This window comes from Manis pentadactyla, chromosome X, assembly GCF_030020395.1.
Source record: "Manis pentadactyla isolate mManPen7 chromosome X, mManPen7.hap1, whole genome shotgun sequence".
NCBI classification, from domain to species: domain Eukaryota; kingdom Metazoa; phylum Chordata; class Mammalia; order Pholidota; family Manidae; genus Manis; species Manis pentadactyla.
In genome coordinates, this window is record NC_080038.1 from 122,909,893 (window position 1) to 122,937,007 (window position 27,115).

Below are 27,115 nucleotides of genomic sequence, written 5' to 3' on the forward strand. Positions count from 1 at the left end.
CTGCCTCCTTCATGTTACAGCCTCAAACTTTAGAAGGGCCCCTAATAGTGTTCATCTTGCTCAAATGGTTATCTTTAGAAACCTGCCTTGCTAATTTGGATGTTTCATTTCTTAAAATGACTGTCTTTGAAGGGACAGTGAGGGTTCTCAGATGAAAGGAACCTATGAGATTGACCTGCTTCAAGATTCTGTCCTTAAGAAGTATTACTTTCATATCATCTATCATGAGGTGATTTTCTAGCTGGAATATTTCCAGGGGAAATCATGCATTCTATGTTTTTCCTGAGGGTAGTGCATTCAAACATATTGGTTTGGGCCCCAATAAGTTTGCATATGCTGTAATTCAAGAAGAGGCTATGCTGGGACTTACCTTTGAATTATCCATGGAAAACATAAAAACATGAGAAGGACTGAAGGGGGGATGTTTATATTTCTTTAAGGAGACAGCCTTTTAGCTATCCAATGGATAGGCAAATTAGGATATATCCCTATCCATTTATTAAAATACATCTTCTATGAGGATATTACTTGTCAACTGACAGAATTAACTTGGAATATTTTTATATTTTTGAGGACTATCTTAAAACTATTATAGACAGGACTTTTTACTAATTCAGAATGGCCTCACCTTCTTACAGCCTCAGCTGGTGAGATTTTACCTTCTTCTAGTTTCTTCTCTCCTTCTAATAAGTCCTTCCTAATGCTGAGTCTCTAGCCTAGTTAAGCTCATTTGCTCTGGCACCGTCCTTAGGCATGCAGAATGGCTGGTCAGTGCCCTCTTTACGATCACTCTTTACACTTGAGGATGGTGATTAAACTGCCTCTTGGCTCTCTTTCACCAGGCTAAACAACCCCAGCTCAATTGAGCCTTTCCTCGTAGGCCCTATTTTCTAATGCTTTAATCATTTTTTGCTGCTCTTCTCTGGATCTTCTCCAATTGCTTTGCAGTTGTGTTAAGAGGTACCTGCTGAGCAGGCCTAATCTAGGGTTGGGCATCAGCTAAAAATTTTAATAAATGACCTAAAAATTAAAGGAGGTGTTTCAGGGCAGAGGACGAGGAGACAGAAGACTTGAGTTTTGTCCTCGCTTTGCCACTTACTAAGATTGAGCAAAGAGCCACGTCTGGACAAATCATCTAAATATCTGTAAGCATTAATTTATCATCTGTAAATTTGGAATAAACACATCTGCTCTGCCTGCTTCCCACAGTGAAGCTCAAATGAGATGATCCATGTGAAGACATGTTGTTTAGCATCAAAATACTATGTGTCAGGCACCTTTCGAAATGGTTTGCTTGTATTAAGTCATTCAGGTACAGCTATTATTTTTGCTTCACAACCATGAAATAGAGGCACAGTTAGGTGACTTGCGCCAGGTCCCACAGTCAGTAAGTGAACATAATCCAAGCAGACTGGCTCCAGAGTCTGTGTTCTGAAACTCTATGCTATGCTGCCTCTCTAAATAAACATTAAACGTCCAATGGAGCCATATCATTTTAGGGGGCCTAACCTTCAAAAGCAGTCCACAGATATATGCTACTGGGATGGAGGATCTGTTCAGTCATGGGCAGGTAACTCTATGAGAGGCAACCTTTTCAAAGGTGAATGATGAGATTGGTCAATGAATTCAGGCTGCTGTGCACCAGTGGGGAGGGCCTCATGAGCACAGATCAGGAACAGGAATACTATACCACGTCAGGTCAGTGGTTCATTCATCTTATAGAAATCCTCCTATAGAAAATGCTTTCAATTCTTAGGTTCAGGATCTAGTTTCTAAATATTCTCTATGAACCCTAACAACCTTTCATGGTTTCATCTGTCTCTGGCTCTTTTTCTATGTTAATTCTTGTAGCTGTAAATTTGGAATACTTTCCTTATAGATTAACTGTTAAGGAGAGATATTCAAGACAGATTAGTACCTAATTGAGTCTTTTAATTTTTCTGCTGAAGGGTTGAAAAGTTCAGGAAAGAGCTTTGGGAAGAAATGTTAGTAAGACTTTTGATTTACCCTGTGTTTGAACACTCATAGAGAAAATAAGAAACTATGTCATGAAATGGGAAGATTATGTTATATAATACTATATTGAAGACTGGCTTATATTTGAAAAATTGTACTATATTGGGGTCTTTTCACTAAACCCATTGGATACAGAGAACAGTATGAACTTGCTTTATGCCAAACTCTCATCTGTAGAGGATAGTGTTATAAGTGGTATAACAGGGCCCTTCTACCTCAGACAGTGACATGAAGTGTCATTTTGTGGGAGACTATAGACGTTTCCTTCCATGAAAATAACCAAATCAGAGCTGAAAACACCTTTGGAGGAAGGGGGCATCTTTTGGGAGAACTTGATACTGATTGAAGTATAACTATTATCATTCTAATCAGAATCTGTACAGTGAATTATGATAAATTTGTCAAAAGAATAGTTAGGCATCAATGAGAAAAGCACTATCTCTGTATCTTGGTATTCAATTTATTAAAAAACATTTTCTCTAAAGAAATATGTCAAATCTATTGCTTAATTTAAATAATTTAACCAGAAATCTGTTGTTATATAAAGAAATAAATCATGGCAAATTCATGAGAACATCAGAAAGGCTTCAACAGAAAGCCACCACCTTAAACCTTTGAGAAAATGCATACTTTAATAATTTTATGTGGTTGCGGGCATTTTTTTTTTTTGGCCTCTTGATGGAAGCATAGCAAAATTGCAGTGGAACTTACTGATAGGTGCTTGCTCAATATTCATCCATACATCTACCTGTCCACCTGTCCATCTGGCACTGAATGCCATGTACCCTGGTGGACACTGCTGATATAGTAGTGAACAAGACAAATGTCATCCCTACCTCATACTACTTATGGCCTAGTAGAAATTCCTTAAATGGTAGAGAAAACAACCATGGATTTATAGTTTTATGGCAATTTTTTAAAAGAAAGAGGGAAAAAGAATAAGTGAAAGTATCTCTTTAGCCTTATCTGGATGTTGCTAAAACTTTTCTTTGAACAATATTCCCTGAAAAATTGTATTAAAAATATTTTGAGGGCCACTGTGAATGAATGTGCATGAAAAGAACAGATGACAGAAAGTGAGACATGAAAAGAGAGAACAGGGTTTTGAATAATGTTAGTAAATTTTCCTGAAAGTGTTTAGCAATAATCACTATTTTTTCTGTGGCATTTGATGTCTTTCAAAGCAATTACACCTACCATGTGAGGTAGAGCAAATTTTATTTTCCCCATTATGTAGATGAGAAAACTGAAGCATAGATATTTTAGGACCCCACGATCCCACAGCTATAGAGAGCTCAGAGCTCTACCACTGCTTTTTTTTAAACTACATCATACTGAAAAATAACCAGTATAAGGTCCTATAAAACCTGAAAGACTTAACAGAAGGTAAGGTATTCAAGAAGCCGAAGTTAATAACACAAGAAAGGAAAACAAAGTATGACAAGGAGGATGTTCCTCTGCGTTAAGCTATTAAGTAGGTGACCCACTAAAGGGCTATTTTGGGATAAAATTTTAGAGGGCATCTAGTACATACACCAGCATCACTGACCTGATTCTTCACTTTCAAGATCTAAGAAAATCAAAGGCAGGTGTTTTTTTCGGAAGGGAGGGGTGGATCATTTGGGTAGCTCAAGAGAATGTTGGCTGAGAATTTGATTTAGCCAGGCTAGTGCTCTAGATTTTTTGTGAGGTATGATTCACTAAAGGTGGTGCTGTTCTTAAGAAGGGGGCAGCTTTATATGTGTATGTTGCAGAGTCAGCGATCAATCGTTCTTTCTTTTTCTCTTTCCCCTTATCTCCCTCCCTACTTCCTTCCTCTCTCCCTCCCTCCCTTCTTCCCCGCCTTCTTTTCTCCCTCCCTTCCTTATTCCTCCCTCCCTTGCGTTTTCCCATTTTCTTTTCGCATTCTCTTCTTATGGGGGCATACCTGACAAATTGTTAATATTTAATTTGTTATAAAACAGCTCTCCCAGGCAATGGCTGCTCACTGTAATTTCAATCTCTGAAGCTGTTTTGGCCCCCAGGTACACTGGGATCGAATTAGAATGGAAATGTTTTCCTTCCAGGTTTGTTTATGGCAGTACAGGCACTTTGTTATTAACTGGCAAATTGAGACTTCTAAGGAAAATAATAAACTTTCACCACATTTCAATTTGACTCTTTATTTCAGAGTATCCACCTGGCTTAGGGTGAAACATTTCTTCTAGTATTTTTTAGTTTTAAATTGAAATATCCAAGCTTAATAATGAATACATTTTGGCTCATTAAATCAAATTTCTCCCCAGTATAATTCTTTTTTTCCCCTCTTTGTTCACATTTTAAAAAACATGAACAATAAACAGGGAACAGACTGGTGGTTGCCATAGGGGAACGGGGTTGCCATAGTTGAAGGGGATAAGGAAGTACAAATTTCCAGTTATAAAGTAAATAAATCATGCAGATGAAAAGTACAGCATAGGGAATATAGTCAATAATATTTGTAATATCTTTGGTGACAGATGGTAACCACACTTATTGTGGTGAACATTCCATCATGTATATAATTGTTGGATCACTGTGTCATACACCTGAAACCAATATAATATTACATATCAACCACCTTTCAAAAAAAAAAACCATGAGCATTTTTTCTTATACACCAAGTTACTTAAAAAATGTTCTTATATTACATACTCATATTCTCTCTATGTATCTCTGACTAGAGGGGATATGCTGCAAAAATATCTACAACTTCAAACCTAGTGAAAACTGCCCTGATACTCTGCAACTAGGCCCCTGAGACAAACACCTTGCCCTTCTGCCTGCCTAATCCCTTCTCTGTTCCCTGCTGGGGCATTACTTTGAAACAGTCAGCTATCTATGAAACAGAGGTGTGGAAGGGTGTGTTTATCTGATAGGTAGCATTAAATTGCAGAGACTTCCAGATCAATCACTGTGTGCAATTTTCAAAAGCTCAGATTATCTTTTCTTTTTTTTTCTCTGCAGCCACTGGGGAGGAAAAAAGGATTAGAGAGGCTATCAAAAACTGTTGGCACATCTAGTCTGTTGGCTAGTTAATTTATTAGCAGATATGGGAACTGCCTCAGGTTGGCGATTTAACATGTTGGCTGGAGGTAGAATAAATCTCAGACGTACCTGTTCCAAAATTGTGTTAATCCTTTCGACTTCGCAGTCAATCAAGTATCGCTTTTCCTGCCTCCTGTCCATTTCTTCAATGATGCGCCTGAATTCTTGGATGTCCTTTATGTTTCCTACAGACCTTGCTGTCACTTGCCAGTTGTTTTGCACTGCTGCTTCCATAATCGCTTGGAGGATGGAAAATCCTGAAAGAAGGAAAAGAAGCTTCAATGATGATTTTTGCTTTTTAAAATCTTTCTGTAGGTGTTAAAGGTTCCACGGAGTGTTTATTCACAGTCCACTGGGTCCCTTCGAACCGTACCATTGTGGAGAGCAGACTTACTCAAAACCTCAGCCTTAACCTTCCAGGCGGTTAGCACCTCTATCTTGGTTTCAAGGAAAGAAGATTCTAGAACTTGTGGGTGCCCAGATAAGTATTTATCAAGCCTGTACTTACAGTTGTTTTTATTAACAGGCATTATCAAAATATCTATAGAATGAAAGCCAAAAGCTGCTGCTTTATTTCTGGCCTCAGTCTTTCCTGTTGCAGTCGAAGCTCATTCCTTTCGTCTTCTATATGATAATTCTTCAGAATTCGAACTTCAGTAGAGCTAGAACCCCATTATAATATGGCTGATCCTGACATGCATGTGACTGTCCAGTAAAGTAAATTATGTCTCCCAAGTGAAATAAAAAAACTCTGACAAAGACAGTCTATAACAAAGATATCATGCTGGCCCTCTGATCGTAGCATTATGAAAAAGTTCGATTGTATTGTGCTCCTGAGTTCTTCCCCTTTCTCAATTAATTTTTCCAGGGATTCTTGGTTCCGTTTTAGTTTATTTACATCAGACAACGATTACCAGCTAACACCCTAGATCTATGCTGAATAGGAAAAAGAGAAAAGATGTGCTGCTTGAGTTTCGAGTAACCTTTTTGGAGTCAGAGTTTGAGAGGGTGGGAAAAGCAGTATATCTTAACGTATGAACCACAGACTAGCACAGGGTTTTCTACGTACTGGTCTTTGAGAGTATCAGGTCACTAGATTAAATCATGCCTATATTTTTGCTTCTGGTATGAGTCCATAATCTGAGTATAACTTCATCAAGTACAGGTATCATTTTATTGTGGTATGGTCAAAAAGAGCTCCCTTCTTCCCATAAATGTAAATTGTCTTCTATTTATATTTAGGTAATGACTAATGGAAATCGGGGATGGGGATGATTTACAAAGCCCAAATGATCTGCGGCATAACAATTCAGCCACTGGGGGAGTCCAGAATGTGCTGTTCTTTGAACACATTCTAGGTTCTGTGATGTCTCAGGCTCACCCTGAGCATAAGCAGGCTGTGGTTGAGAATCCTCTTCACTGCACAATAGAAAATGGTATTGACATTTGGAGAGCATGCTTCAGGGAGACGGCAGTGGTGACTCAGCCGGTCATTACGACTCCTTGGTGTACTGGGTGTATGCAGGAAGAAGATCACGAATGAGACCCAAGTACTTGGTTATTTCCAAATGAGCAATTTCAGCACAGGAGCTCAAAATTACAGATCAGAGTAAATTGCCATTGCTTTAAATGTCAATTGTTACTCTTTTAAAACCAACCACACATATTTATTTCTCAGGTTTACATTTTCATGTGGGTTTTCTATGTGCTCTCTGCTTCAGTGGGAGTTGAGGGCACGTGGTGGGCCAAGGCATGGGATTAAGAAATAAACATAAGAAGAAAGAGATTAAAATATTGGAAAATCTTAAGCATTGTACAATAAGGCCTCATTATTTTGAATTGTACTAATTAAGAATTTATGAAAATTCAGCACAGTCTGTGTTGAATTTTACTTCTCTGTTGCTTATGAAGAAAGTATTGGCTGAATAATAATGATAATGAAATGACACAGGGAGTCTTTGATATATTTCTATGAAACTTTTCAAAGTACCCTTTAGCAAATACAAGTTTTTTTGGGTGTCGAGTCAAAATCTACATTCAAACAATCTCTATTCTTTAGTCCTATTCCACCACTTGGGATGACAGACAAGTTTAATCCTTTTTCCGTGTGACAGTCCTTCACATTTTAAAGACAGTGTATCTCCCCTTCTCTTTCTTCAAGTTAAAGAAGTCCCCATACTACAACAGTTACTTTTATGACATGCTCACAGGTTCTCTCATTGGTCTGTTCTCTTCTATGGATATTCATCAATATCTTACTGATCCTGATAATATAGATGAGATCTGACCAGTGCAGAAGACATTGGAATTATTGCTTGCTTTTATATGGGCTGTTATTTTAGCAGCCTATGATTGCTAATATTTTTAAATAGCCACATTATTCTGTTAATTAGTGTCAAGCTTAGATTCAACTAAAGCATGTTCTTTTGGTAAAAGCTTTGCTATATAATAATTCACCATCCATGCAGCAAGATTCATCCCATTCCAACCTGCTTTTATCGCTCTTGAATCCTTCACCCCATCCCAGTCCACACTTCTCCCCCATTTTTACATTCGCTCAAATCTGGAAAATGGTCTTGCCCACTTATTCAGTTCTCTCTTTGCTTCCTAGGCAAGGCAACTGCCTCTGTCTGTCCCTTTTCCTGTGACCTATAGACCTTTGTGGATGATTCTCCCCCATGAAGCTTCCCTTAGTGACTTCTCATTCATTTCTTTCTCCAGAGATGAGTAGATCTAAATTCAGGGTAAATCAGTTATGAGAAATGGAGAAACTGATTTGAAGAACTGTATGACAGACATTTGAAAATTCAAAATAAAACTGGATAAATACATTACAGTGCAGACACATGGAATACTATGCTGCTGTTAAAAAGATACCTCCATCTCTCTATAATAAAAGGAAAGATTTCTGCAATATATTGTTACTTAGAAAAAGGCTGCAAAATATATTATGATTCCATTTTTATTAGAAGAACATGTTTGTGTATTTCTAGAAAAAAATCTGAAGAAATTGGCAGGAGTTATCTCTGAGGTGCTGGATTACCAAGAGCTCCTACTTGAACTGTTACTTATTTGTGAAATGTTTGACTATTTTACAAGAGCAAGGTATTATTTTCCGTAAGTACAAAAACAGTAGAGATCAAAAACTACAACTCATGCTGTCCTCTCGGAGCATCAGCTCCTGGAAGACATGATGACAGATGAGTGCGGCTCTATGGTTGCCTGCTGCCACAAATGAGAGGCCTCTTAATAAACACTGATTGAAAAGATCTTAGATTTTTGTTCTTTGAACCCTGTGAATGTATTACCTGTTTAAAAATTAAATAGAAGAAGCCACTGATTATTTAATGAGCTTGGGTCTGGGGCCTCCTGGGCTAGGAGCCTTGCTCTCATCTTCTGAGCAAGTCAGAACTGCATCTTTATGGTAGATGCAGAGTTTCTGTGTCTGCTTGAGCATGTGGCTGTGTACATGAGAACCCTGGAAGGAATGGTCACCTCCTTCAGTACATGTCAGGGAGCAACCAAAAAAAGCTTTTGTTTGTTTTCATACCAAAATTATACTTTGACTGCTCCATGTAGCATCTGACCAAAGAGAGTAAATACGAGTTTGAGGGAGAAAAAAAAGTTGGTCTCTGGAGGCAGAGCAAAAGTAGGCATTGGTGCTTGTAGGAGGTTAGGTGCTTAACAAAGCCTCGGCTTTGTAAAAATAAGCCTGCTGTTTTAGCAGCTTCAGAATTGTCCTCCACTCTGTGTGAGCTTTAACGTCCAACTTTGCAATACTGAAAGCTACTTTTACTTGGGCAGCAAACTCTCTCATCCTGATTCCAGACCACTGTTGCTGTCCACCTCCTTTCTCTTTCTCATTTTAAAGACTGGGAGTTACTGTAGAGGTGACTGGGTGAATGTTCGATTGTCATCTGTATTCAACCAAGATAATATAGGACCATGACCCTAGAGGAGTGACAAGGTGATTATGGTTGAAGCACCGGGCCACATCTGTGACCAATCCAGTCCTACTAGACAGGCTGTTGGGCTACTCTTGCTAAACACAGAGGCCACCTTGGCAAAGGGTCATATAGAGATGCTGTGCTGTACTACCTGGATCCCGTTTCAGCACCAAAGGACTTAGTCCTTCAGCTTCTGGGAAAGTTGTTGGCTGAAGAGAGCTGCCTAACTGAAGGTTATATTCCCCTCCCAGGGCAGCCTGTAGCCAATGACTGGTTGTTATGGGGTACAAAGGTGCAACCCTTTCATCCCAAATGGGATAACTCTAAGGGGCCATCACAGCTTCAGAGGTCCCTGAAGGTACTGTGGCCTTGTTATGACTGCACCACAGCCCGTCTTCTCCTTCTGCCCAAACCTGCCTCCTTCCTTTGCTCCCATAAATGCGGATAACAAGGGTACTTCCCAATAAAGTTTTGCATGCTCCATCTTAGAATCTCCTCCCAGGGGATTCAACCTGTGATTATAAGGTTGACCTCATAATAGAGATGGCAGCAAATACAAAAAGATCTCAAATCTACAGTGGTCAAAATCATGTCCACAGGGGGAAGAAGGCCAGGATTTTGTTCTCTGCGCAAAATGAAAAGCTGCTCTTAGTATTTGATCTAAAAACACAGAAGAACAATAAACTTCTCTGTCCTATGTCCCATTCTCTCAGTGTTCTGTCCTTTTCCAGGTGCCAACATAAGAATGGCGAATGGCATAGAACACAACTGAGTTGGGAAGGAAAGGAAAACAAATGTTGAACATAGTTTTCGGGTTCTGCCCATCGCATGGGGTCATTCAGGCGATGCCTGTGAAAGGTGATAGTGTGCTTTATGATCTTTAGGCTATGGCATTTAACAAATGGACAGTTGGTAGCCTGTAGGTATCTCAGGGGCCAGTGAAATGTGGGGTCAGTGTCTGTCCTGCCTATGTCACTCAACCGAGTTCAGCAGAAGAAAGCATGATTCTATTTTCCTATGTCTTCACTTACCTCTGTGGCTCTCAACTCTGGTTGCACATTATGAGTACCTTGGGAACTTCAAAAGGTTGACGTCCAAGTCTCGCTCTGGACCAATTAAATCAGAATCACTGGGAGTGATTCCCTGGCTTATTTTTTTAAATTCCCTGGGTAATTCTCAAGTATAACCACTGACCTATACTAACAGCTGGCCTATCCAAATAAGGTGTATGGATGCAGGTTTCTTGTTGTAGCTGTCCTTCATGACTAGCAGAGGGGCTCTGTGTGAGAAAAGCATGATGCGAGAAGGGCTATATATCTTTTGGAAATTAGCAAACAAAGGCACAGAGGCAAGAGGAGAAGGCTCAGGCCAGGGATACAAGTTGCTTCTTCCTGTGGTAGATGATGAATCTGGGAACACCAAGTACGTGGGAAGCAAATCCCAATGTCCTCAAAGCACTTTGCAAATGTCCTCCTCCTTCTAAGGTAGCATCTGTGTGTTTCTTTTGAAGTATAAAATTAATACGTGGTCATTTAGGACACTTGAGAAGACACAAAAAGGGTAAAAAATAAAAGTATGGGTGATTCTATAACACAGGGATAACCAGTGTTAATGTCCAGTCATATGTCTTTCCATTCTGTCTTATATAAATACACTGCATACTCTTGATTTTAGTCAAATGGATTGTAATGTTTGTGTTCTGTCTTTAAAAAATCTACCATTATATCTTGGACCTTTTCTTATGTTATTAAATATTTTCAAACATGGTTTTAATGGTTACATAATAGTCCATCCTTTAGATATATTATAATTTATTTAATCCTTCCCCAGTATGAACATTTCAATTGTTCCCAGTCTTTCCCTATTATGAATAACACTGTGATGACAAACTCATAGAGCATCTCCAATTATTTCCATAGGGTAAGTGTCTAGAGGTCGGACTATCAGCCCAAATATTTGTGGACATTTTTAAGGCTTTTGATACATACTGACAAATTGATCTCCAGAAAGGCTGTACCATTTCATGTTCCTATCAGCAGAATATGAGAGTCCTTGTCTCTGTGCCCCCTTGCTAGCACTGAATAATATATTTACCTGTTTGATAGGGGAATATAAAGAGATTCTTTCTCGTTAGCATAGCATTTCTTTGATTATTAGTAAGTTTAGTGACCTTTTTTCAGTTTTGTTTCCCTGTTTATTTCTTAATTGGGGAATTTTCTATTCATTTATTTTGTTCAGATTTCTATTGTGGTACTAATGTTTTTGTTATTGATTTATATATGCCTTTATATATTTATGATATTAAGGGGCTTATGATATGTCACATAGGTTTTAATTCAGTTTATTTGACAGTTGATGTTTGTGATACATCTTAGTGAGCAGTTTAACATTTTATGAAATTAATATTCTTGTTCATCAAAAAATTATGTGAAATGGGAGGAGACAAATGAAAATTTCTCTTCTGCTGTTATCCTAGCACTCACCTGGGCTTTACACCCAAACCTTATGAGAAATACTCTCTCCATTTCTCACAACTTCTTTGTTCTCCATGGAATTTCAGATAAATCTGTCTTGCATATTGTGGCAAAGTAAGTGAATTTGAGGAAGCTGCATGTACAATGTGAAGATACTTCCTGAGACATAAATGAAGAACAGAAAAATAGAGGCAGAGGAAAGAGGCAGATGAGGAGCCCAGTTCAGTTATTTCATCTTATATTTTCCCATGTCTACAAAACCTGGTATTCAGAAATCTGATCTCAAATCCAATACTTCAGGGCATGATTATTCATATTACAAAGTATACTTTTCTTTAGAAAGGGTTCATGGAAAGATTCCTATAGCACATTTGAATCCACATTTTGTTGTTTTGTTGTTGTTTGTTTGTGTTTTAACTTGATTTAAACACATTTGGTTTCCACCAAAGTCAGTATAGTGATTGTCTAAATTTGGGATACTAGTGCAGAATCTCTTTGGTGTATGAGGAGGTTGAGATGGAAAGATCAAAAACCCCTGTGGGTTTGCATATGGATGTCAGTCTGTGGCTTTTATGAAACAGGATAAAGACAAATATCCACTCACACCCAGCCCAATTTACCCTTAGTGAATTTAGATTGCCCAAAGGTCTTCATTCCTCATAATTGTGTTTGTTTATGTTTCCCTTTAAGAGCTGACTGCTGAAGATCTCCTCTTGCAGCTGCATTATTAGGATGGGACCTCACCTAATTTGTGGAGTCAATGAACAGAAGGTGCCCCCTGTTTTCCAGTTCTGTGTCCTTTTCCTCTCTCCCAGTACAAATCTGCCATCACTCCAAATAGATCTCTTTACTCATACTAGATAGACTGCCCATGGTTGATTAAAGCTTCAATTGTGACCCTGTCTATGAAGGATTTTTGTTTTAAGTTAAAATCAAAGCCTTAAAGTAAAGGGGCAAACTCTACTAGAGAAACCACAGACAACAATCAGTAGAAGAATACTATCTAGCAGCTTGAGGTATGCCTGGTACCCAAATATCCCACTAGAGGAGGTGACTACTGACTACTTGTCAAGTTTAAAGTTGGCTCAGAAGTTGGCAGTACATGTACTCCTGCCTTTTCCGTTTTTCTCTTTCATCTGGTCCTTCATTATAAACTTTGTTTCCCTGTTGGTGTATTATGTAGCTCTGTTCTCCTCACCATAAACTGAGAAATTGTGCCCAAATAGATACATCAGTTTTGTTAAGTGAAAGTAAATTTGCTTTGCATTGTCAGCAGAAAAGAAATTTAGAAGACCATCTGGAGTAGATTTGCTTAACGTCTGGGAAAAGCAGAATAGGCAAGCCTTCTGATCCTCAACCACACAAGGTCTGATATTTTAAAAAAAAGAGACAAAAGCAAAAATAAATGGGATGACATCAAACTAAACAGTTGCACAGAGAAAGAAACCATCATCAAAATGAAAAGGCAACTTACTGAATGGGGAAAGATTTTTGCACATCACTTATTTGACAAGGAACTAATATTCAAAATAAATAAAGAACTCATACAACTCAACAACAACAACAACAGGAAAACAATCTGATTAAAAGATCTGGATAAACATTTTCCCAAAGAAGACATACAAATGGCCAATAGGCACATGACAAGATGGTCAACATCATGAGTCATTAGGAAAATGCAAGTAAAAAATAATGACTCTAAAAATACCTACAAATAAGCCTAATGAAGGAAGTGAAAGACCTATACCCCAAAAACTACAAGACATTCTTAAGAGAAATTAAAGAGGACATTAACAAATGGAAACTCATCCCATGCTCTTGGCTAGGAAGAATTAAGATTGTCAAAATGGCCATCCTGCCCAAAGTAATCTACAGATTTAATGCAATCCCTATCAAATTACCAACAGCATTCTTCAATGAACTAGAACAAATAGTTCTAAAATTCATAGGGAACCACCAAAGACCCTGAATAGCCAAAGCAATCCTGAGAAGGAAGAATAAAGTGGGAGGGATCTCGCTCCCCAACTTCAAGCTCTACTACAAAGCCACAGTAATCAAGACAGTGTGGTAATGGCACAAGAACAGAGCCACAGACCAGTGGAACAGAATAGAGACTCCAGACATTAACCCAAACATATATGGTCAATTAATATTTGATAAAGGAGCCATGGACATACGATGGGGAAATGACAGCCTCTTCAACGGCTAGTGTTGGCAAAACGGACAGCTACATGTAAGAGAATGAAACTGGATCACTGTCTAACCTCATACACAAAAGTAAATTCAAAATGGATCAAAGACCTGAATGTAAGCCATGAAACCATAAAACTCTTAGAAAAAAACATAGGCAAAAATCTCCTGGACATAAACATGAGTGACTTCTTCATGAATATATCTCCCCGGGCAAGGGAAACAAAAGCAAAAACGAACAAGTGGGACTATAACAAGCTGAAAAGCTTCTGTACAGCAAAGGACACCATCAATAGAACAAAAAAGGTATCCTACAGTATGGGAGAATATATTCATAAATGACAGATCAGATAAAGGGTTGACATCCGAAATATATAAAGAGCTCATGCACCTCAACAAACAAAAAGCAAACAATTCAATCAAAAAATGGGCAGAGGAGCTGAACAGACAGTTCTCCAAAGAAGAAATTCAGATGGCCAACAGACACATGAAAAGATGCTCCACATCACTAGTCATCAGAGAAATGCAAATTAAAACCACAATGAGATATCACAACACACCAGTAAGGATCGCCACCATCTAAAAGACAAACAACAAATATTGGCGAGGTTGTGGAGAAAGGGGAACCCTCCTACACTGCTGGTGGGAATGTAAATTAGTTCAACCATTGTGGAAAGCAGTATGGAGGTTCCTCAGAATGCTCAAAATAGAAATACCATTTGACCCAGGAATTTCACTTCTAGGAATTTACCCTAAGAATGCAGCAGCCCAATTTGTAAAAGACAGATGCACCCCTATGTTTATCGCAGCACTATTTACAATAGCCAAGAAATGGAAGCAACCTAAGTGTCCATCAGTAGATGAATGGATAAAGAAGATGTGGTACATATACACAATGGAATATTATTCAGCCATAAGAAGAAAACAAATCCTACCATTTGCAACAACATGGATGGAGCTAGAGGGTATTATGCTCAGTGAAATAAGCCAGGCAGAGAAAGACAAGTACCAAATGATTTCACTCATATGCGGAATATAAGAACAAAGGAAAAACTGAAGGAACGGAACAGCAGCAGAATCACAGAACCCAAGAAAGGACTAACAGTTACCAAAGGGAAAGGGACTGGGGAGGATGGGTGGGAAGGGAGGGAGAAGGGGGGAAGAAGAAAGGGGGCCTTACGATTAGCATGTATAATGTGGGGAGGGGCACCGGGAGGGCTGTGCAACACAAAGAAGACAAGTAGTGATTCTTTAGCATCTTACTACGCTGATGGACAGTGACTAATGGGGTATGTGGGGGGGGACTTGGTGAAGTGGGGAGTCTAGTAACCATAATATTCCTCATATAATTGTAGATTAATGATATAAAAAAAAATAATGACTCTATAGCATCTTACTACAATGATAGACAGTGACTGCAGTGGTGAGGGGGTGGTGGTGAGGACTTGACAATATGATGAATATTGAAACCACAGGGTTGTTCATGTGAAACCTTCATGAGATTGTACATCAATGATACTTTAATTATTAAAAAAATGCAAGTCAAAACGACAATGAGGAATCACTTCACACTAGTTAGAATGACTATTATAAAAAAGACAAGAAATAAGAAGTGTTGGCGAAGATGGAGAGAAGTGGGAACCCCCCTACACTGCTGGTGGAAATGTAAATTGATAAAGTCACTGTGGAAAGTAGTATGGACACTCCTCAAAAATTAAAAATAGAAATACCATATGATCCAACGATTCCACTTCTGGGTATTTACCCAAAGAATACAAAAACACTGATTCAAAACGTATATGCAGCCCTGTATTCATTGCAGCATTATTTATAATAACCAAGAAATGGAAACAACCTGAATGTCCACTGAAAGATGAATGGATAAAGAAACTGTAGTATATATACACAATGGAATACTACTCAGCCATAAAAAGAACAAAACCCTGCCATTTGTGACAACATGATGGACCTTGAAGGCATTATGCTAAGTGAAATAAGTCAGATGGAGAAAGACAAGTACTGTGTGATTTCATTCATATGTGGAATCAAAAATAAACAAAACAAATGAACAAACAAAGACAAAAAACTCATAGATACAGAGAACAGATTGGTGATTACCAGAGGTGTAGGGGATTGGAGGGTAGGTGAAATGGTGGAAGGGGTCAATTCTATGGTGATGGATGATAATTACACTTTTAGTGGTGATCATTTTGTAGTGCGTATAGATATTAAATTATAAAGTACACCTGAAACTTATATAATGTTATATACCAATTTTACCTTAATAAAAAAAAGAAACCTAAAAAAGAATAGAAACAACTGAAAGCAACTGGAGTTGGTTTAAAGGGGGGATACTACATACCTGTGCATAATTCCTTCATGTTTCTGTTTGATATCTAGAAAGTTGTCATGGGATAGCCTGCCTGCACTGGAAACTCACAGAGGGGTACAAGTCATCTCAAAGTTGCTCTGTAGACTGCAGCACACTTAATAGATGTCATGTGATGATTGATCATGCTGATTAATTGGGTTTCTTATATAACATTTCCTCACTTGGCTTTTAATCCCCTTGAGATCAGTAATTTCCAGCACCGATCATGTGGCTGGACTTCCTAACTGAGCAAGTCGTGAGTGGCCTGGGTGTTAGCAGGCACTTTATGGGCATCTGGCTTTATGCATGATTATAAAGGGGCCCCACTTACAGGTTGGAGAAATAAGGCTACAAATCAGCTATAGTATGTCTTCTTCCCAGTTCCAGTTTATTCCACATGGACCCCAATGGCCCCAGTAAAGATGATCCCTCACCCTGCCACCCCTCCTCCAGCAGGCGATGAACTGTGAATCAGTTCCCTGGAGGTGGTACAGTTTGCACTGAGCATCACATTCTGGGCTTCCCTTTGTATAGGGTAGTTTATATTGTGGCCTGTGCCTATGGAGCAATAAAGTGAATTCACCCAGTGGGGACTTGAGCTCAGAAAATACGTGCTCCCATTCCATTAAGAAATGGCTTCTTATCAGGAAAGTGACTTATCTGGACACGTTCTTCAGCATTCTTAATTTTGATAAAGCAATGCCAAGCCAAACCTTTTAACATTTCTGAGCTTTGAGGGTAAGGTATGGATGATGGATACTGGTGATAAGGAAAGGGTGTGGCAAATGAGGGTGCATTTATGTCAGAGATGAAAGGGGTCTGGATCTGGTTGCAAAGGATAGTGCCTTATTCTGCCTGCTGGAGTGCTAAGACCTCTTCATCTGATATAATTGGAAGGCTGTCAAAGGTAATATTAAGGGCAAGCTTTTTCCTAGAGGACACAGAGGGGCTAAAGATACAATCCTGAGGCCAACAGAGAACACACTTTTCCCTTGAGGAAAAAGTACCTTTGAGTTAAATCTGTGGTCAATAACCTGGTTGGGAAACACTTAAAGTGGGTATTTGCAAAACTTACAAGGTCAGTAAGAATTTTCATGCCCCTGCCCCCCCCCGCAACAAATCACCAAGATCAACTCATTTTGATTAGATTAGTTCTCTTTCAATTGAGTTTTTCCAATGGGGATATGAGAGCGGATTTAGCAGTATGGAGGTTATAGGTTAATGTTTCATCTCGTGCAGGCCTTGGGCTCCAGGAAGAGTGGCTGAATTTTGCCTGAGCTGTAGAGAAGTTAGGTTGTCTGAGGTGCCCAGAATTCTTCTGATTTTCTTAGAATTCTCAAATATGAGAGCCAGAGTTTAGTAATGGTTCCAACCTCTTCACTGAACTAATGAGAAACTAAGGCCAGGGAGAGTGAATTGTTTACCCTGTGGTCGATTTCAACTTGACCATGGCCATAGCTCTTTTCTTGTTAACTTTCGATATTAATGTAAAGTGATGTTTCTGTTGTGTTTTCTGGATAAGGATTTTGGTATCGAGCAAAAGTTAAAATCCAACTGGAAAATCATGACACATATCCTTTGTAGCTTTGTCTACAAGACTTCTGTGACTTCCTTAAGGGCTCTGCTCCTCTTTCCTTCAATACCTTTGCATGGAGGAGCCAGAGATTCTACAAATAAGTTTGTGCATTAGGGCATATCTTTCTTCCCAAGTCTAGCTGGGACTTCCATTTGGTACTGGGTTCCATTCTAATCTACACAGGTTTTAAAGAGGCTTGGCTTGTGCTGCCCAATCACACAGTTCTTGTGCAGGCAACAGCCTTCTCCAGCATCTTCGATCTCTAGTGATTTACTCTGACCACATTCCACACCTAGAAAAGCCTCATTCCCATTCCATAAACATCACATTCATTAAGACGCAGCTCAAAAGGTATCTCACTAAACAGATGACCCAGGTGCGGTGGTGGGAAGGGTCTAAGTGCTCACACCCATCCTTGATTAACCTGAGAATCTTAAGCTATAGAGAGTGACCACTCTCTCCCAGGGGTTACAGCTGAGTACCACCTTTAAATCATTGTTTGAAAATAATTTTTTTGATATTGTCATGTATAAATTTGTCACTCTCTTTCCTCAGATTTTAAATTGACCTGTTTTTCCTTTCACTGTCAAGTTTGGGATAGGAGTATATACCAACATTTATTGAATGCCTACTTTGGGCTGGGCACTGTGCTAAACATTTATACACATTATTACATTTAATCCTCTCAACAATGCTAAGCTTAAGTAGTTATCCACTATTAACAGATAAGAAAATTGAACCTTGGAGAAGTAAGCACTTATGAATAAAAGCACACAAGTAGTAAATTTTGGAGTTGGGGTCTACATGCAGGTCTGGCTTCTGTGCTCACTCTCTGCTCTCTCCACCTAGGTGGCTGAAATTATTTTAATATGTGCAGTTGCCCAGGAAAGATGGAGTCATACATTTTTCTATGTGTTTCTCCATGACAGGAAGGGCACCAGAACACATTGTTGTGTAACGACCTAAAGACACCCCAGGATTTTTCAGGCCCACTAGGATACATGCTGAGCAATCAACTGTAAGTGAATGCTTAACAGAAACACAGTCAGGGTTCTCTGGATATGGTATAGCTCATCAGTTAATCGCCACCTTGGGAGTTGAGCTGGAGTTACAAGACTGGGGAGGTTATCTCTGCTTATGTTCTTATTTATTTCTCACACTATCTCAGATGCCCCCTGCCTCCAAAGCAGCTGTTTTTTTCTGACTTCCCTATTTCTGTCAGATTTCCTAGTTAGCAAATCTGAGCATTATTGTTGTCTCTTCCATTGCCCTAAGCAAAGATGAAGTCAAATTAATTCATCCCTTCTGTGTCTTCCCCTTTCTTTACATTCCCATGACTACCAGGTATTTTGAAGTGGTTATTGGTATTTGCTGGGGCTACTGCAGTAGTCCTACCCCTTCCATCCAAGCTGCTCAACTATGACCAACTTTACCTTCCTCACGCTTATTGATTATGTAATAGCCATGCTCATTCTCAAACATTTTTAAAAGTGTTTCTTTGCCTATAGGTTCAAGTCCAGATGAGGTATTATAAATGTTTCAACTTGCTTGCAATCTAGGCTTTACCTTCTACGAAAGTCTTGTGAAACTTGTTAAACTGGGTAAGTTTGTGGTTGTTCCGTTCCCATTCTGGGACTCAGTTTCTTCCATAGTCTATTTTGAGGGGTCCCTTAGGAATTATATAAATAGATACTGTCAGAGTTTGGAGGGTAGATCAAGAACATTCTATTGTGATAACAGAAAAATGGAGGCTATTACTTAGAGAAAAGGAAAGAGAATAGAGAGAGGGACCAATACAGAAAACATCCTTTTAAAAATTTCTGCTCACCTTCATGTTCCTAATTAGCATTTCACTTGGACTTGGACACTTCGGCTAGAGCCATGGGCATAAAGCAAAGAGATGTAAATAAAGCCAGCCCCACCACCAGGCCCAACCTACTTTGACCCCAATGGCACAGATTACTAAGAAGGTTGACTGGTCAAGATGGAGGAAGAAGTCTAGACCTGTGGACTAGGAGGAAGGTAATTGGCCCTAGCAGCCATCAAAGCCACGGCCCTGGCTTCATTTATCCAGTTGATAATATGCAACTAAGTTAACTCATTGCAGAGGACAAACAACCATATTGGCTATGACTGAATTTAGGAGTGCTTGAGCAAACCAGACTCTGGAAGTTTACGGAAGGAAAGCTCTGAGTCATGTAGAGTTAAGATGCTGATTTTAGTGCTGGACTGTTGGGAAAGTGCATTGGCTAGGAATTTATCCGAATAAAATGAATCTAATTAGGAACCATGTAGCTAGTCATCATAATGATTGGTTCAGTGGAGGGGCTAGTCAACCATGCCCAGAAAACTTCTGTGCACATTCAGGCAAAGGACTCAGTGGCAGGACTTTACAAAATGGCTAAGTGAGCTCCTCTTGGCTGGGAGTTTGATCCTGCTGGCAAGTGTGCTAGGTCCTAGGTGTCACTTTGAAGAAGAGGTGCAGTTGTAGCATCCCGTGCAGATGACAGTAATTATTAAGCTCTCCAGGAGAGTTAAATAACCAGTTTAGGAGGCAGAGGCAGTGGACAAGAGGAAACAATGATTAATATTTCTTTACCTTGGCCAGCAATGAGCCAGTCCAACAAGATATTTCCGTGCAGGCACTGGGGAGTGTAAGGTGTGGAACATTCTAGATCCTCAAGTAGGCCTACTTTTAAAACCATCTTAAGTTTGCCAGTGTGTTTTAAAACACTGTTTGACAACCCCCTTAGGCCATAAAACATGTTTATATTTTGGATTGAAACCAATGCTCTGGAATCTTCTTTGGGGAACCTTCCCATCTGCAGTGTTCAGCTCTGCAAATATCAGTGTAACACAGCATCCCCTAAAACAAATACAAATGATCTTTAGGGTTTGTTTTGAGCAAAGAACACAATCAGCAGCAATGCTAAAGAGGAAAAGGACTCAGGAATTATTTTAGGAGAGAAACAAGGCAGTGAATTTCTCCAGTAAATTTATGTTTTAACAACCCCAGGAGTTATACACCTTGCTCCTTAGAGGAAAAATGGACTTGCTCTGTCTGGCACAGCAATGATGCGTTAATGACATCTGGGGCCTCCTCAAGGGGTACATTGCTCTCCACTGAGGAGCTAAATAGTGCAAAAGGCCTATTTCCTATAACCTTTAAGCTGTGGTAACTGCCCAGCTTAGCTGGTCCCACTTGGATAGAAGATTGTTTTTTCCAGCATGAAATAAATGGATTGCGCCTTGGATGATGTAGCTGCTTCCGTTGTCTTAAGCACTGATGCAGATCACAGCATGAGTGATGTGGCAGTAGCAGTCATCCAGAGCCACTGTGAAAGTGAATGCAATAAATGGAGTGGCTGGACCCAAAATGAGTTTGGCCTGCATGATTGGCTTCAGGAAGCAGGGCAGGTACCCAGGAAGGCTTATTCAAGTAACCCAGCTCCCCAGAAAGATAGCCTCTGCCAAGGTCCACATTTGCCACGCCCTGTGCACAGCTCTGGCTACACTAACAGATTGTTTCAGCCTCAATGTAAAAGGATGCTATTGTTAACTGCCAAGAGGAGAGGTCACAGCCTCTTACTCCAAGTGGCACACTTGGATTTAACTCATTCAGAAGATGGTATATGTTTTTGCCATGTTTATATTTTGGATTGAAACCAATGCTCTGGAATCTTCTTTGGGGAACCTTCCCATCTGCAGTGTTCAGCTCTGCAAATATCACTGTAACACAGCACATCAATTATGGAAGATGCTAAGATGCTCTTCTGATGCCTTTGCTACTTCAGGTATGGCAGCACCAAAGGCTGTGTGTTAGAAATGCAGACGCTCAGGGCTCACCTGAGACTTAATACAATCAGAACCTGCATTTTAACAAGCTCCCCAGGTGATTTGTAAGGGCATCAGAATTTAAGAAGCACTAGCCCATTCATTGTTAGATATCTACTGAGAACCACAGTTTGACTGGTTAACGCAGATGGGTGATTCAGAAGGAGACAGATCCCAGGTTTTGGTGGAGTTTATGGATGGCAAGTGAACAGTATAGTGCTAGGAGGGGACCAGGGCATGAATCAGCAAAGGTTGGAGAGTGACATTCTTGCTCAACCCAGGCTGAGGGTATGTCTCTTGATAACATGCTGCTGGCTCTGTGACATGCTGAATAGTAAGTCAGGGTTCTCATCTAGTGAGGATAGTCCAAGGCTCCAACCAAGACAGACCCAGGGAAAAGCCCTAGCATTACTAGGCTCAAAGGAACTCTTCAGTACACAGTCCAAATGGGCAGCCTAATATTATCTATTACTCTATTGTCTTGCTTTTCCTATCAGCCATAGAGGCTCGCATGGGGCTGTAGCCAAAGAGTTCTTGGAAGGAGACTACAGAGCATGGTGGATTCCCACACAGGCATGAAGGGCTGCATGAAGGGAAAGCCTTGGGCTGAGTCCTGTGTAAAGAGGAACAAAAGATCCAGACAACTGTACCTAGTCCTCTGTGCCCAGGCAGCACGGAGGTTGTGGATACCTGATGGGAAGTTCTCTAACCTGCCCAGGGGTAGGGAATGGGGAGCTAAAGCCAGAGGAAGAGCTGCACTATTGTTACCCCTCTGTTGTATTTCTGTCCTACGTGGAATGCTGCTATTTGATTCCAGGTTTTAAAATGCTCCTGAAGGTTTGCCTCCACTGATGCTGCCAAAAAACAAATTCATAAACCCCACCTCAAATCCTGCCAACCTGAAGCCATCCAGTTTTTGTTCTCCTTGTACCAACCACAAAACCCACAAGGCAATACCAAAAGAAATGCCATCTCCTATGAGCACCCTCCCCCACCCCCTACCCCAGCTCCAATTTAGTCAGCAAGTCCCCTGGAGCTGTGCAAAATTTCAGAGTGTATGGGATATTTACATTGATGTGAATTCTGGAAGTGGCCCTCAAGGTGTCCCAAGTTTCTGTCAAGGGTGGAGATGCTGTGAGGACTTTGTCCTGACTTTGCCTTGATGGTGGCTGTGTGGAGATGAAGGCTTGTAAGCTGTTTCCTGTCCCTAGAGCCTGACAGTCCCCTGTGCCACTTTAATTTAGGCTTTTTGGATGGGAATAGAATGAATGAGCAGGGGAAGTTAATTATCCTAATTAGAAAAGAAGTAAAGCCATGGCCCTTCTAGGTCAGGCACTTGGACAAACCTCCCCTGGCTCTGAGCTTTGTGCATCAGCTCATCACTTGAATGCCAGAGGATACACAAAGCATTGTCCCCAATCTTCTGCCAAAGTTCCAGGAGCAAGACAGAGGAGAATTCTGTTTAGGAAATGGTGTGTGATCAGCCTGTGCCCCTGGGCCAGAGAGGGGGTTATCTGGAGGTGGCAGATATGTGGGCACAGCTGTAGGCTACAAGAATGTTGGTCCAACCCCAGGCTCTCCTCCTCTTCCATAGTGCCAAGCAAGCTCAGTGTAGTTTGCTTGAAACGTGATCATTTCAAAAGATACTCATCTTGCCCTGAGCCTCTTAATATCCTAACTTCAGCTAAGGATGTTGGTATCTTTCTGGAAGGTCACCTCCTCTGGGGCTCTGCTGGTACTTCCTGGATGAATATTTTGTTGTAGGATTGATTGATTGCCAGATGTAACACCTTCCTCTCCTTTTGCTCTCCCATGCACTGTCTATTCTCTGAATAGATCAACCTCAATCCTAAAACAGAGCATGCTTCAGATGATGTATGTGAAATTTCTTAGCAGTGTTCGGCACATAGCAGGTGCTCGCTCAGTGCTATTTTATGCCCTGCCTTCCTACTACAGAAGTGTGTCTGGGACACAGCCACAATAGTCACTTGTTCTGTTCTCTGAGCCTTGTATTTGATGTATGATATCAGGGCCATTTGTGACCTGGTGACATAAAGGGGAACATAAAGCCTTAGATAAAGCTAGAGTAGAGACTTCATAATATTAAAGATCAAACTGGCCAATTAGCCAGACAGACCCAACAGATACGTCTAGCACTTGCCTTTGAATTGTCCACTTACTCAAGGGATGAATAAAAAAATAACTTAAGCACCATCTTTCAAAACAGGCCTCAGATTGTTGAATGATCAATTTGTGGGTCTATTACAATTTGCCTTATTCATACAGAATAGCCCAAGAACATTAACATCAATGACTCCTAACAGAATGATGGAGCAAGTGGAGGTCTCAATAGACCATTTAATCTACCCAACCCTGCTTCCCTCAGCCTCTCATCTCCAGCTATTCTGTCTACCTGCTCTTTAAAATGTGCTCTTCTTGATTAGTTGCAATAGGGACAGAGAATCCAAGATGTGAACAGTACCGAATAGTGGATACACTTAAATCTACTTATATTTAATTTTAGAATTTTTTAGTACTTTATAACTGAATATGTGTCTGCATGATTTGGGAATGAATTTAAATATAAAGACCTGGTGCTAAAGAAAATGGGAAGCCTTCCCAGTTTCTTATGCTTATCTCTTGTGCATTTTGTTCTCACAACTCTCTGTGCTCATCTCTCAGTCTTATACAAAATACCCACCTGTGTAGATCTGTCCTTCCCCAAAACTTTCCTGGTGCAGAGGGGGTGGTTGTCATTTTTAAGAATGAATGGAAAGCAAAGGACATTTTATATATTGGGGAAAAAAATTCAGAAAAATGGATGCTAATGGTCAAGCTCAAAAGCAGTACTGGTGTTGTGGATAACTAACCCCTGTAACTGGGCCAGGATAATAGAGGAGGCAAGTCTTCTGAAGTCTCAGTGCTTATTCTAGGTGTAAGAACTTTGCAATCTATATAGAAAATGGACATGTTGGGATATATAACTTATACAGACAGTATAGTGCACACACAGTCATTTTTCTGATTTCTCAGTCTTGTTCATTTTTTGTTTCGTTAGCTCCTATGACTTGGCATCACAGTCTTTAGTAAGTGGAACAAGTCACCCTCCAGTAGTCAGAACTGACAGCAGTTTTAGTTTGTGTTTAGGTGGGCATAGGTTCAAAGTCTGGTCGTCTGGTATAGACTCGATCTGAAAGTAAGTTTTCCTTAGACTCCTAGAAGCCTAAGTCTCAAGTGTGATGACTGTGGCTCAGACAAGCTTCTAGAAGCACTTTTTTCTTGTGGGAAGAAGTATCCGGGTGCTTGATTTAATTGGGGATTAGTTATGTCCTCAGAAATATTTAACAGTATAGAACTTTCAAGGCTTTCTTTTTTTGTCATTGAAGCATGATACTATCACCACATAGTAGAGGTTGGACCGAAATACATTTTGAATCTGCTGAGAGTTGGCAGAGAATATCATAAGAAGATAAAGCATTTTTGTTAAAACTGCCACCAAATCTCAAGACTGCCTGCAGCATTATTGACAGTAAGTAAAATCATCTATTTATTTTATCTGATTTATTCCAAGACTCTTCTTGCTGTTCAATTAATAATACAAACTTAATTTCAAGTTAGCTCCAGGCCATTATATCCTCTTGGAAGCAGTTGCCAAATTTTCTTTTCTTTAATTCTTTATTTAATAATTCTATGCTTGTCAGATAGACTTTTGTTCTTGCATGGGAATTGGCCTCATTAGCCCTCTTGAGGACAGTCACCAAAGGGACTCTAACAGCCTTCCATAGATTGGATCAGCAAACTCTCTGGCCTTAGTCAGCTTGGAATAATAGTCTTGATACTGCCTCTCTGGCCTTTGGTACTTAAAAGGCACTGAGTGAGAGAGGAAGCCTCGGAGGAATTATTTTCCTCTGAGGTAGACCCTGCTAGAATTAAGCCTAGTGCCAAAAATATAGAGGCCATGCAAGAGATCAAAGAGATGACATAACCATAGGACATCAGAATGGAAGGGGCCTTATATCTAATCTAATATTTTTTATTTTATGGCTGTGCATATGAAGGACCAGAGAGGAATGTGGCATGCTGGGAGAATGGTAAGGAAGGGGGAAGGGAAGAGTGCCTTCCAGTAACATGTATGGAAATTTCTGGGTATCTGAGTGCTTGACAGAAAGCCCTTGTGTTATTATTATTAAAATGCTATCGAAAATGTCTCAAACACATGTAAATCCACTTTTCTTCCTTAATAAATATAGCCAAGTAAATATTGAGGATTCTTCCTTGGTGCTCAAGGATCTTGAAATACCTAAGAGTCATCATTCTGAACATAGGTATTCACTGCCTCTGACTGCAGAAATCGAAAGTGGAAGCAGTTGGCCAAATGTGTACTGACCCTGGAGCAGCCCAAGGAAATTGTCCCTTTTACTAAATCTCTGGTATCACCTGCTCCTCTAAAAAATATCACTAGTTTCTTTCCTAAAATCCCTCAAAGTGTTCCTAGCATAAATTCTGGCTATTTGAAGATTCTGACCTAGACTCTAATGGAGATTTTACTATAGTAAAAAGATAGCTGAATGTTATTTTGGAACCTGAAATTAGGGCAGATACATGATATGCCTTCATTGGATTCTCCTTGGGCTTAGCACTAAAACTGGGGCCTTTTGGGTTGTGGGAGATTCCCCCTGCAGAGGGAATACCTAAAGCAAGCCAGGATGCTCCTGGGGCACATCAGGGTAGGGGGATGGAGATTGTGGGAACAAAGAACATGGCATTATTACAAAGAGTGGCATTAGACCAGCACTGACTGTGCCTGAAATCAGTAACAACTCAAAGCATGACATATACAGGGAACTTTGGGGAAAAGGATGGACATTTTAACCACAGTACTTTCCCAGATACATGTTTCTTTAAAATGTTTAAATAGCAATGTGACTCTCATAAATGGATGAAAGACTGTTGCCAACAGATGTCCCACTGGATGAATTATACATTTAATTCATCTTAGCATCCTCGTCTGAATATGGCACATCATCACCTAAACCAAGGTGACATATATTCCTTAAGTGTCCTTTTATTTCTCTGGATGGTCCCTGACTAGGGAGAATGAAGCCTTCCTTACTTGGGCCAAAGCACTTCTCCCAAGACAAGTGAGTGATTTTCTGACTTGTTTGGTTGGTCAAATGACAAACCCAGATCCTGCCCACTCTGAGTAATGTTGCTTGCCATTGTGATGAACCAGGACCCTAGACACACCATTGCTAGATCTCATAGCCTACCTTTCCCTCAAAGTGTTATAGGGTATATCTGAATAAAATCTAAACATACTAAAATTAATTTGCTTTTTAAATAAATTTTGCAATAATCCTTGAAAGTAATATGAGACCTTTCAGGAGTGAGAAATGGGGAAGGGATTGGCAGTGGATATTTTATGTTCCAAAACTTGGATTTGAAACAGTCCCTGGGCACCAGGACCATAGGAAAGAAATCCTGTAGGTGTGTAAGAGTGGATCCTGTCCTTTCAGGCTTAAATAGAGGTTGGAATTGCCAAGGGGAAAGCCATGACCTTTGAAATAGGTATTTTCCAAGCCTTTCTCTGATCTTATCAAGAGATTAAAACCCCTTCTGGCTTATAGGGAAAGATTTCAGT

At 39.9% G+C, this 27,115-nt stretch overlaps 1 protein-coding gene across 7 annotated transcripts in view; it reads right to left on the reverse strand.

Annotated features, from left to right (window-relative positions):
* The window catches only part of GRIA3 (glutamate ionotropic receptor AMPA type subunit 3), a 260,360-nt gene that overhangs the window by 131,445 nt on the left and 101,800 nt on the right, over nucleotides 1-27,115 (reverse strand). For all 7 annotated transcript variants that reach the window (XR_005023809.2, XM_036880848.2, XM_036880847.2 and 4 more), the window contains one exon: nucleotides 5,152-5,339. Coding sequence is in view for 6 of the 7 variants with exons in the window: in XM_036880848.2 (XP_036736743.1) it covers nucleotides 5,152-5,339 (188 nt within the window). In the remaining variant the exon portion in view is untranslated. The remainder of the gene's footprint in view (nucleotides 1-5,151; nucleotides 5,340-27,115) is intronic.